General features: G+C 46.4%; 1 protein-coding gene across 3 annotated transcripts; it reads left to right on the forward strand.

Annotated features, from left to right (window-relative positions):
• The first annotated feature begins 4,895 nt into the window (after positions 1–4,895).
• Positions 4,896–13,005, forward strand: ccdc62 (coiled-coil domain containing 62). Of its 3 annotated transcripts, XM_080018299.1 has the most exons (13): positions 4,896–5,218; positions 5,437–5,474; positions 5,565–5,645; positions 6,044–6,236; positions 6,422–6,588; positions 8,319–8,420; positions 8,513–8,684; positions 8,863–8,964; positions 9,611–9,699; positions 10,545–10,645; positions 11,820–11,949; positions 12,075–12,281; positions 12,383–13,005. In XM_080018299.1, exons 1-13 carry the CDS (start codon positions 5,146–5,148, stop codon positions 12,407–12,409), a joined length of 1,482 nt encoding a protein of 493 aa, XP_079874425.1. In that variant the 5' UTR covers positions 4,896–5,145; the 3' UTR covers positions 12,410–13,005. The 3 variants fall into 3 exon arrangements, with proteins under 3 accessions (XP_079874425.1, XP_079874427.1, XP_079874426.1); XM_080018301.1 differs by lacking the exon at positions 12,075–12,281; XM_080018300.1 differs by lacking the exon at positions 5,437–5,474 and having other exon boundaries at positions 5,161–5,218.
• Positions 13,006–13,193: the final 188 nt, after the last annotated feature.

Here is a 13,193-nt window from a genome sequence, read left to right on the forward strand (position 1 = left end):
AAACGCCTGGTTGACCTGGTGGTACCTGGCTCTCCAGCCAGGAGCTTCACAGATGTCGGGACAGGGGTGCGGACACTGCAGCGGTCCTGCCATGACCGCCAGGACTGCTCTGTTAAGGAACTCGGCCAGGTGGTCCCTGTCGCTGGCCCGCCGGACACCTCCCCCGGTCGGAAAGGGGCTTACCAAGTATCGCTAAGGCTACAAGATTCAAGATTCAAGATCCAAGATTAATTTATTAAGGGGGTAGACATCAGGCTTTGCTGGACTCGGGCTGTTCACAGATGATGGTCCAGCAATGCCTGGTTCGACCCTGGGCTTTGGTGGAAGCATCACAGGTGGAGGTTCATTGTGTGCATGGGAATGTTCACATGTATCCAATGGCCAGCTCGAAATCCGTTGCAAGGGAAAAAAAAAAGCATAGGGTACAGGCTGTAGTTATTTCCTGCCTGTCACACTCCCTGATTTTGGGCACAAATTGGCCAGGGTTTGACACGTTTGTGAGAGAGGCTGGGGGAGTGCATTCACGTTGGGAGATGCGGTTGGGAGATGCGAGTGTTGCGTGGCGCGCGGTGATGTGGAGGGATCGTCAGCGGGCGCGACAGGTGCAGGGGCGGCGGGATCCCAAGTGGGATCTCCCCCGGTCCCCTTGACCTTCCCTATCAACGATTTTCCGCTGGAGCAGTCAAGAGACGACACCCTACGCCTGGCCTTTGAGGGGGTAGTTAAAATCGATGGCGTATTGATGGGCCCAGACGCCTTACACACTCGCCCGTATTTTACGGTGATAAGGGACAGGTTAAATCAAGTGAGCCGTGACACTCACACAGGAAAGGAGCTCGCCATAACCTGATGGCTGGTCACCTCGGTCACGATAAAACAAGACAGCAGATAATGGCCCACTTCCATTGGCCGGGCATTTGGGCATTTGGGCAGATGTGCGTAAATGGTGCGCTGTGTGTCCTGAGTGCCAGTTAGTCAACCCTCTGGCTACGCCAAGAGCGCCATTGAGGGCCCTCCCCCTAGTCAAGGTCCGAAAGAATCAATATAGACCTCATCAGGCCATTAGACCGCAGTGCCTGCGGATATCGTTTTTGTGTTAGTCTTTGTGGATTGTGCAACCAGGTACCCTGAAGCAGTGTGGCCAAAAGTGTGGCGCAGATGCTGTTTCAGGTCATCTCCCGAGTTGGGATTCGAAGAAAATCCTGACCGACCTTTATGTCGCATACACACCAGGAACTTTACGAGTTACTGGGTTATCCGCTGAATTCGGACCAGCGTTTACCATCTCTAGACTGACGGCCTGGTGGAGTGGTTTAATAAAAGACTGAAAAACATGATTCGGAAGTTCGTTCACGACGATAGCCATAAGTGGGACAAGTGGTTGGACCCCCTGTTGTTTGTGCGGGAGGTTCCCCAAGCCTCCAAGGGATTTTCTCCATTTGAACTCCTCTTTGTCAGGAGACCCCGGGGGGTGCTAGACCTCATTAAAGAAAACTGGGAGGAAGGCCCTAGCACCAGTAAGAACGAAATACAGTATGTTGTGGACGTGAGAGCAAAGTTACATGCGCTGATATGGCCGTTATCACGGGAGAATTTGCTACGGGCTCAGGAATTATGATGTTGAACGGTCTGACAGGCAGGGGGCGACACAGATTTATCACCTAAACCTCTTAAAAGAATGGAGGCAGGGGGCGTCCGTGGCTCTGGTCATGCTGGTCATTGAGCGGGATGAGTTGGGGTTGGAGGTTCAAAAAGTGACCGATCATACCACTCTGATAAGTGACCATCCCTCTCTGTCCCAGAGGGCCGACATGGCTGCACTTCAGCGTTGCTTCTCTGATGTTTTCTCGTCCCTGCCAGGCCTCATGTCCCTCATACACCACCATGTGGAGACGACCCCGGGGGTGAAGGTGTGCTCTCGTCCGTATCGCCTGCCCGAACATAGATGCACAATTCTGCAGGCGGAATTAGAGGCCATGCTGGATATGGCCGTAATAGGAGTCCACAAGTGACTGATCTAGTCCCATCGTGCTGGTGGGTAAGCCCGATAAGTCGGTCCGGTTCTGCGTAGACTACTGAAGGGTGAATGCTGTGTCAAAGTTCGATGCCTACCTGATGCCCCAGGTCGATTAACTTCTTGACCGGTTAGGTACGGCTCGTTTTTTTTACGACACTGGATTCAAACAAGGACTACTGGCAGATTCCCTTGTCTCAGGAGTCAAAGGCGTTCTCCACTCCGTTCAGCTTGTACCACTTTCGCACACTTTCGACTCATGGCATCCGCATGTAGCATATGCTGCGGCCTACCTAGACGACATAATCATTCACAGCGGCACCTGGGAGCGGCATATGAAGTATGTTGGCGCAGTTGCTTGAGTCTCTGAGGCAGGCTGTGCTCACCGCCAACCCAAAGAAGTGTGTCGTGAAACGGAGGGAGGTACAGTATCTGGGGTACCACTTGGGTGAAGGGCTAGTCACCAGCTTGATAAAACTGCTGCGGTTGCAAACACGCCAAAACCCAAGACCAAGGAGGTGAAGCAGTTCTTGGCGCTGGCCAGCTACTATAAGAGGTTTGTCCCCGACAATTCGGAGCTAATGAGCCCCTTGTCCGACTTAACTCAAAAGGGTGCTCCAGATCTGGTCCAGTGGTCAGAGAAGTGTCAGCAGGCATTCACGAGGGTAAGGTCAACACTGTGGGAAGCCAGTGCTGTTTATCCCTAACTTCTCTCTCCCCTTCTCTCTGCAGACCTACCAGTCCGACAGAGGCCTGGGCGCGGTCTTGTCCCAGGAGGTGTAGGGGACCGAGCGACCGCTGCTGTAACTCAGCCGCAAGTTCTCAGAGCGGGAGTCAAGGTACAGCACGGTGGAGAAGGAGTGTTTAGCGATCAAGTGGGCAGTTGGTTCCCTCCGCTACTACCTCATGGGACGAGTTTTCATCCTCTGTTCAGACCACGCCCCACTGCAGTGGCTCCACCTCATGAATGACACAAATGCTCGGATCACCCGGGGTACCAGGCTCTCCAGCCCCTAAACTTCCGGGTGGTCCATAGGATGCCAGCGGAGATGGTCGTAGCTGACTTTCTCTCCTGTTCTGGGGGGGTTGGGGGGGGGCTCGGCTGTGGTGTCGTGGGCTGTCGGGGCATGTGGCGGACCATGTGGAATGTGGTATGTGGTCAAACACCGGCTGCGGACGACATCACAGTTCTCTGAATCAGCGCCCTGATTGGTCTGACTTGAGGCAGCCAGCTTTCTCAATATTTGTCTGTCTTACAGAGGGGATTGGCGCACAGGCTCGTCAGCCGACCAGGAGCCAGAGTGCGGAACGCCAATCCTCCCGCACCCAAAATTATCACCATCATCATTGTCATTATTATTATTGGTATTATTATTATATTAATAATAATACTTGTGGCCAGCGAGCAACGGCTGTACTTTTACGTTGTGGAACGTTTCAGCCAACGGTTTACGAAATATCCCACTTTTTGTGCCAAGACTTGCTATGGGAAAATACAGACAAAGGAAGGCAAAGACATCCATTCGCCATAGAAACACATGTAAACATATTTGCGGAATTCCCCAAGTGATGACGCCCCCCCGGTTGCCACATCAGCCAGGGTGTAGGGGGGTGGGGGCGCTTGTCCTCCCACAGTTTTAGAGCCAAATGCATGTAAAATATCTGAAAACACCCCACTAACCCACCAGATGAGACAGGCTGTGGGCGGAGTGGCAAGATTTGCCTATAATAACAACAGTAATAATAAGATGAGGAATCATAGTGAGTGTGCGGCACTGCTAGCACACACCCATGTACGTACATAAACACACAGATAGCGATGAATAAGTGAGGCTTGCTGAGGCACTGAGGCTTTCAAGCCAAATGTATTGCAAATAGATTAATAACTCAAGGCCCAATTTAACACAATGCACCTAATGACACCTGCTGGTGGAAATAAATGACAGCGGCCAAGTCATTAAATACCCTTCCCCCTGCCGTAGCATCATTAGGCCAATAAAATATATAATGCACTTATATTACTGTTAAATATATGTTTCTCTCTCTCTCGCCCCCCTCCCCAACATTAAAACCACTGACAGGTGAAGTGAATAACATTGCCCATCTCTATTCCAATGGCACCTGTCAAGGGGTGGGACATATGAGGCAGCAAGTGAACAGTCAGTTCTTGAAGTTGATGTGTTGAGAAGCAAAAAAAAAAGAAGGACAAGTGCAAGGATCTGAGCCACATTGACAGGGGCAAAATTGTGATGGCTAGACGACTGGGTCAGAGCATCTCCAAAACGGTGGCACCGGTGTTCCCAGTATGCAGTGCTACCAAATGTGGCCCAAGGAAGGACAACCGGTGAACCAAAGACAGGGTCCAGGCCCGGCTCATTGGTGCACGTGGGGAGCGAAGTCTAGCCCGTCTGCTTCGATCCCACAGAAGAGCTAATGCACAAGTTGCTTGAAAAGTTAATGCTGCCACGGTAGAAAGGCGTCAGAACACACCGTGCATCGCAACTTGGTTAAAAATAGTGGTTTTAATGTTGTGGCTGATCTCTGTGTGTGTATATATTTATATATATATTGTTCAACAAGTTGGAAAATGTGTAAATAACACGTGTTTGGGTGGATTTCGACTGAAAAACGCAGGAAACAGGAAGCCTGAAATAAAGAGCACTCACACGCACATACTCACGCACTCAAACACACGCACAACTTGACCGGCAAGTGTGAGTCCTGAGTAAATATCTCGTGTCGTGTAAATCTCTCCATCCCTCCGCCATCAACTGGCCTCGCGGTGGGACAGCGGCAAAACCTTCAAAACGAAATGAAAACCACTTCCGGCGAGTGGTCGGTGAGTCTCTGTGTGACGTCACAGTCACGTGGCAACCGTAATTCGACGCGCGCGCCTCGCCGCCGCCTCCACCCTCACCCCGAAACGGTGGAGGCGGCGGAGCGCGGCCCCCCGTGTCCTTGCGGCGGCGCCCACCTCACAGCTTCGCGCCGATGGGGTTTGCGGAGTGACCGTCCGGCCGTGGCCGCCCCCCGTTCAGTCCACAGCGTCCGGGGAAACCAACCCACGGACTCCGCGAAAGTCGCCGACGCCGCCGCGTTCGAAGAACAGCTGCTCAGTATGAGTTTCAAACATGGAGGAGAGACGATCGCCCCGTTCCGACGGAGCGCACGGAGACCCGTCCGCCTGTTTTTTACGGACGTATGGTAAATGAATTTGACCACGGAAAGGGGCTTTGGGTTGTCATTTTGTTGAAGGCCATAAGCGCGGTGTGTGGGGAAGCCGGGGAGACGGCTCGCGTCTCAGAAATGACCCGTTAAGCGAGCGAGGCAGAACGCCGGAACGCGCCTCCGAGCCCGAGTCCTCCTCGGTACATCCACTTTCGGACAAATTGATTGACCGGTTAACTTCTGATTTTATTTAGGAACTTTGAGCGAACCCCGGTACAGTAACCCCGCGGAGGTCAGTGAACACCAGCAATCTCTTCACATGTTCGCGTGTAACTGTGCTCTGGAATGTGAGTGTGAGCTGAGTGAAGTGTTCTTCCCTCAGAGCCATGGTGGAGTGCCTGCGGAGGACAGCAGTGTTTCGACGCGACCCAACAGCGGAATAGACGGGATGGCAAGACAATTGGCAGGTTTTTGTTCATGTATTCTGGTTTGATTGGCGTATTTTTTATTTTTATTTTTATTGGTGATTGAATACTATAATATTTTCTATTTTAAGCTTTCATTTTTTTTGTATAGGGCCAAAGTTTCATCCTTATTCACTGTATTCTTTATGCACTTCATTTTCTTATTATTTTTTTATTTGTTTTATTTCGTATTAGTTTTGTTCGTTATTCATTTTACTTTGCCGTCGTTGACATTGGTATCCGTTTTATTTTTTATTCGTTTTATTTAGTATTCTTTTAATCTTTTTTTTTATTATTTCACTGTGATCGCCTATTCTTTCTTTTTCTGAAGTGCTGCCGTGACACCAGTCAAATCTGATGTATTGTAAGACCTGTGTTTGTGTTGCTCCCGTAAAAGATTCCGATGAGTGACCTGGAGAGCACCACCATCCAGAAGCAGAGGAGGGAGCTGCAGCTGCTCATCGCCGAGCTGAAGGACCGGGACAGGGAGCTGAACTCTCTGTCTGCCTCCCACCACAAGCAGTTCAGGGCCTGGGAGCAGGACCGCCAGAGAGTGCTGACCCTCGAGAAGAGATGTGCCCGCATGGCAGGTGAGGACACAACAAAATAATATCAATAATAACCAATATAATAATATGGTCATGAGATGACTCATCAACCGTGACGTAGAACATGGATTAATGTGCATGTAGCCACTCCTCCCTCCTGCCGACAAATCAATTTCAGTGGATTATGTGACGCATGTATAATTTTTGATTTTGCTCCTTTTGCATAGACGAGCTGCAAAAGCGTAATGAGGTGATCCGAGCCTTGACTAAATGTGTCAAAATTGTGGAAACCAGGGAAAAAGACCTACAAAGAGAGCTCATTGGAACCCACCTGCAGCTACAGAAACTCGGACAGAAACAGCAGCACATCAGCCAAAAATGCCAAGAGTTTGAGGTACTTGTCTTGTATACCAGTTTGTATGGATGTTGGTATCTGGTGTTGACCAATACCATGGTAACACAGAGTCTTGCTGTTGCGCAATATCCCCAATGCCCCAAAAAGCTGGGTTCTTACCGGGTCCCTGAAGTGCTTGAAGTGCTTGAATTTTGTCCTCAGAAATCTAAGTACTGGAATATCTTGAAGATAAGACTTTTTATGCCAAAGTGCTTGAAAAGTCCTTGGGGAAAAAAATGTGATCATTGGAAACCTGTACTATTCTCCCTGGTTTTGTTATTCAAATCGTAATGTAATAGAATCGCTTATACTACATAATTACACCAGGGAAATGTACTTTTGAGATACAATTCCAAAGATTTTCACTTAAATAAATGTCAAACAAGTCACTCACCGAATGAGGTAACACAAGCCTATGGCCCACCGTTGAAAGCCCTTAACCCGTGCATTTGCACTATTCTGATTGTTACAAACCGGGCGTCAGTGGCAACATTCCAGGGAAGAAAATCACAAGCGGTGCACAGTTAGTAACTCATTTTCCATCTAGTGCAACAGACTTTGTCTTCAACTCCGCTGCCCCTGCGCCCGGTGCCTAGAAGACGATCAAACTTGACTATCCAGAGGAAGTAAAAGTGGTAACAAGGTCCCCGTAGGTGAACCTGCGGAAGGAATGGTTAACGTGAGCCAGTAGCGAGCCCTGGGCAACAGTAGCCAGCCCCCTGGCAACAGTAGCAAGCCCTGGTGGGTCACACAAAACACTTCACCGAGGGGATGGCGGCCGCCTGGAAGTCACACGGCTTATGGGTTCTTTTTTTTAATTTTTTTTATTTATTTTTCCCAGTCGTTGCGAGTAAACGTTTACTATGGCCAGAAAAAGATCAATGACCACTGACGATGAAACTTCAAAAACAAGTGCAAATCCGAAGAAAAAACAAAAAAAACAAATTCAACGTTCAGATGAAGGCAACTGGCTGACATCACACAGGCGACGGACACTGTTTAGAACTTTGGGAAGTGAAGTCCAAATACACAACTGCAATAAAATTACCACCATAGGTGCCGGCAAAAACACCAAAACTGAAATCTTCGAGATTGGCACTTTAATCCAGCATGGTTGGAAATAGATACTTATAATAGTAGATGACAATGAAATGAATAATATATATATAATAGATGTATACTAATATAATAGACAGTGGTACTAAGAACATATTGTGTTTCAATGAAGATCACGTTGAAAATTGACGGTATTTGTTTTGCGTGAAGTCCTTGAAAATGGGGGAAAAATTTTTAAAAGTACTTGAAAATCGTTGTATGACATTTTGTAGCGCCAGAATGAACCCTGAAAATATAGAACCCTATTTATATACAATATTTGTCTATTTGTCTCACAGCCGTTGATCGTACAGAATGTCAAACGTTTTAAGATTTTCGGGAAAACTACCTCCAGGTTTAATGTGCTGTGTTTTTTAAATAAGTACCGGAATGTTGAACATGAACAATTTAGAGCATCAATACCTTGACAATACAACAACGGGAACTATGAAGTTAGTGATGGTGATAGCGTCTATGGTTTTAAGGTAATAGCTTTTGGTCGCAAAGACAAATTGTCTTCCTTTTTTTTTTTTTGTTTACTCATCCTGTAGCAAATGAGATTTCTTAAATTCTTAAAAAATAAACGTCCATCATTCTCCGTTCTCTAAGTGACATTGTCGTTGGCGTTCCCCTAGGAGAAGAACCAGAGCCTCAGCTCCACCGTCACTGCTCTCTCCTCTCAAGTGGGCTCCCTGCAGGTCAGGGAGGAGGAACTCAGCTCCAAGCTCAAACTCAAGGTACAACGTTTAATCACAAGCGAAAATGTTTTTTCCCCCGTAGCCTGCTATCGTCTGGTTTATCGACTGACGCGAGACGTCGTTCCCCTCAGGATAAGGATGTGACCGAGGCCACCACTCACATCGAGAACCTGACGGGACGCCTGCACGACCTCGAGAACTCGCTGAAAGAGAGGCGCTCGCAGGAAGGCAGGCTGCTGCGGGACATAGAGGACTATAAACTGCGCCAAAGCGAGTCGATGCGTGACAATGCACACCTCAGAGGTACAGAACCATGTGAAGATCCTCACCTCGTCAGTGGTGCCATACCTTTCACTCCAGTAGGCACCACGTTCAATTATTACCATGATTTTTTTTTACACTGCTCCATGCCGTAAAATGTCAAGTAACTTGAAATGTGCCGTCGCTTATAATGTCCCCCTGCTCTCCTGTTGTACTGCAGTTGAGCTCCAGCAGCACATGACACAGAGCAGCGCCCAGAGAGAGGAGATCATTCACCTCAAACAGGAGCAGCAGCTACTTCGCCGGGATCTGGCCTTCTCTGGTGCACATCCCACTCATTTAAACCAATGTTTAATTTGACACCATATTCATTTTAATATGCAAGAAATGGTGCCTTTCTCTGAAGACAAATGGCATTTAAAAAAAAAAAAAAGTCTGAAAATGTATTTATTTTTTATTAAATTAAAAATGAGCCAAAATAGAAAACGGTAGTAGCCAAATATCTAAAAATATCACAGTTTCCGTTAGAACAAATTGATTCCACGTGTCCTGGAAGATTTCAACGTCCCGGACAAATGGGCGAGATTCCGGTCAAATAATATCGGTATTTATGGAGCTTAAAAACAATTGATAGGCAGGCTATATAAAGAATGAATTCATGAAGGCATGTAGATTTGTAATTTTTTTTTATTGAATATTCAACATAAAATAAATGCCGTCAGTTAATGACAATTAAAAAAAAAATATATATATATATAGTGAATATTATGACTTGAAATAACATAATTTCCGTTTGCAAACAATACGTTTTTGCAATGATATTTCTCTGACACCTTTTTTCTTTAAAGTTATCTTTTGGGAGTTAGGGCGGACTGGCTATTCTCTCATTTTTGCTGGAGTTATTGAATTTTACTAGTATGCGTTCCTCTGCTGTATATGTTCCTAAGACTGGTGATGTTTCCTCCCAGGTGACGGGGAAACCTGGAAGGACGAGTTGCTGGAGTTGGCTCGCTCCAAACAGGAACGTACTGAGTCTGAGCTCCACTGTCTGCGACAGGTGTGTGTTACCATAACCTGCCGTGTTTTACGACTGAAACGAACACTCTTAAACTTGCTTCACACAGAGTCGGTTATGCATCCGACAGTCGGATCCTCCCCCTAGTGGCCGTCTGATGAACTGTGTGAGCTGCGTCCCAAAATATGTGGCGAGTAGCTTGCTCAGCTGGACATGGTGTTTGCAAAGTGTGACAAATACACACAAATCACTTTTTGAAAAGAGATTTATCGATAGTGGATATGGTGACATCCAACATTAACGTTAATAACTTCACTATTTTGTATAAGAGACTTTTATAAGAGCCCTTTTTGAACACATGCCAAATCCGACTCTCCATCGGAATGAATGGACTTTCGGTTTTCTCTTGACGTCTGTGGGATTGTGAAGTAGGCTTTATCTGTCTAATCCGGCCTGCATCAACTTTTATTATTTTGACACGATAAGGGGAAGAAAAAGCACAAGTCCTTGAAACAATAGCCAGCAGTGGGCCGTGGTTGGACACTTCCTGTTGTTGTTGTTATATCGTGGGTTTGGGAGTAACTCTTCCTGCATTCTCCGTTCCCTCACCGTCTATTGACGTCAGAGGCACCGATCCGGTCTGGCAGCATACCTGAGGAGGTTCTCCAGGTTTTGTCACAGTGATGGTCTCACTGAGCTGCGCCAACCTCACTTATAGGCTCCAAAATAGGAAAATCGTGTTGCACCGAATTTTGAGAACTTTGCTGTATAGGCAGCGCCTTTTTAGTTAAGGTTTTTTGACAGATGTTTTCCTGCCGAAAGTGAAATGTCGTTCAAATGTGTAATAAATAAATGAAAAATTGTTTTATTCAATTTGGTTTTTCTAGGTGTGTGAAAATCAGCAGAATGACATTCAGCTGTTGCAGATAAACTTGGAGAGTGCCCGTGAAACTCTGAGGGACAAGAGTGGTCCAGAGTTACTCTGCAGGTGAGGGAACACTGGGCCCGGTCGGACCGAGTTATACAGCAAGAGTGCAAGACACAGGACATGCTGATGATGTCTTTGCAAAAACTACAGATGGGTTTTACGGCCTGATAAAAAGGGCACCATGGGCATCAAGGGGCAGCTGGGCAGGGCACCCTCAGCCCCCCCCGTACGTGTCTGGTCATGTCTTTGTAGGGAGAGGAAAACGGACTCTTAAAACTATCTAAAATAAATGTCCCAAATTTATCATCTTTATCGTTGAAGACTTTATCGTCAAAAGTATCAAGATCGCTTTATCGCGCAGCCCTATGGCCTCAAGGGCAAATCATTATCCCAAAAAAATGTACGAAAATGGGAGAGCTCGTTTTTTTTCTCAGTACAGCACGAGTCGTTTTCTCAGACATATAAAAATATGCACAATTCACTTCTATTAAGAGATTTATTGATAATGAAAATAAAATATTAATAACGCCACTATTTTTTACTTGTGCAGCGCCCCTTCTAAACAGGCCTGTTCGCTCATCCACACATCGTCGCACTTCTAGGGTTGCACTCCTAGAAAGCCGCCGCGACTCACAGTGGAAAAAAACACCAGAGAAATACTTTTTCTCACGGTGAAACACCCAGGTCGAGCACTGAAGCCCCGCTGAGCGGCTCTCTGTTTGCCCGTTTATTCAAAGTTTATTAATATTACACGTGTGGCCTGTCCAAATTGCACCAAATTCGACTCTGCACGTCCTTGGGTCCCTAGCGATACACCACCCCAAGTGAGAAGTAGATCAGATGAAGAGTTGTCGAGATCATCGAAGGACATGCAGAGATTGGACAGACAGAACAGAGATTCCTTCTTTTATTGTTCTAGTCAATATGTGACGTATTTACTTAGTTTTCAGCTCAGTTCCAATAAAAAAAACCTGACCGACGTAACTTCCGGTCGCGGTGTCAGAGCGAAACTTGTCGCCTGAGTTGAAAAATGTGAAGGCATTAGAGCCTCCACTGAACGCAGATATTCCGCACTGCAGCACGTTAGTTCCGTGTGGAATCCAACTCCCCGTAGGAATGAACGGCCTGCCGATCCGTTCTCGTTGTTTGCCGTATTCGGTCTGCTCTTCCACACGATCAGATTTTTCGCACTCTGATTCTTCTGTTAATTCGTTTATATCTTTTTCTCTCACAGTGAGGAGGATTTCAAAAATCTGCACGCGCAGTCGCCCCCTGTACTGAGGATGAGAACTTCTTGGTGTGCCAATGACGGGGGTCCCCTTGCCGCCGGCGAACCGGACGTTCTGTCTCAAGCCACAAAAGATGTAAGAGACGAAGGGGCCTGACCAATTGATTTAGGAAACGAGTTACTCTTTTTTTTATTTTTTATTTTTTTTTTTCTCTCTCCTCTCTCAAAGAATTGCGTCTATTCCGTGCCCTCTGCTTTCAGGCTAGCTTTTCGTTTACGGCCTGTTGTCTGCAGCGGCTTCTGGATGAGTCAAATCTGAGGGTTGCCAGTTTGGAGACTAGGCTAATGGCCTGTTCGCCCATTAATGAGGCCGCCATTGAGCAAAATATAAGTCCTGATGACAGTGAGGCCCTCCAGTATCAAGCATGCCAGACCTCCTCACAAGAGAGTGCGGCCTTGATGCCCCAGGTGGATGACTTATTAAACCCAACCTAAATTGTTGACATACTATATTATGTGTTATTTGTCTCAAGTGTCCCTTATTTCACTGAATTTCCTTCACCCAACAGGTCAGTGAAAGTCTACCTAAAGCATGACCCAAGCAGCGAACGAGGAGCCACACAGGACAGACAGACATTGACTGGAAATGTTTGGGGTTTTTTTTGTTTTGTTTTTTTGTTTTTTGTTTGTTGTTGTTTTTTTTTTAAAGGGGAATTCTACAAGAGGAGGTTCTTACGACCGTGCATCTCATTTCCGACTGAAAAATGAATCACTTATTTTATACCTTGCCTTTTTAAGAAAAAAATATTAAACTGATCTTTTTATTGAATTTTTATTTTACACATGGTGAATAATTTACTGTGTATATGTTTTCCATATGCATTTTCCATGCACTGTTGGATTTTTTTCCCCTAGATGGATATTGGAGATCAATGATTATTATTATTATTGTTATTTGTTGTTATTTTATTTTTTTATTTTAATTTGCAAAAAAACAATTTTAAGGGCAGTTCTCCCAAATGGGCGGGGTGTTAAACCTTAAACCAGTTCTACAGGGACTGTGACTGGTGGCCAGTTTTTCCTCTGCGTTATTGTCATTCAAATTCCACTCCCTCCGAACAGGCTCAACCTGAGTGATTTTAAGGGTTTTAATAATAATTGTAATCTTTGGATAAAATATCGATGAACACAACCGCTTGGCAGCTTGTTATTTGTGGCATCGAAGTGTTTGTGGATACCATTTATTTGTTGTTCATTTTTCAACGTTAAACAAGGTTTAAACTTGGGCAAAGAAGGTGCCACACAGGGCGAAACTGCTGCCGCGTCGTCAGTCGGTGGAAAAGACGTTTTGGAAACGCGCACCTGCTTTGTTTTGAAGGA

The sequence above is a fragment of the Zeus faber genome (genome assembly GCF_960531495.2).
Source record: "Zeus faber genome assembly, chromosome: 17".
Taxonomy (NCBI): Eukaryota; Metazoa; Chordata; class Actinopteri; order Zeiformes; family Zeidae; genus Zeus; species Zeus faber.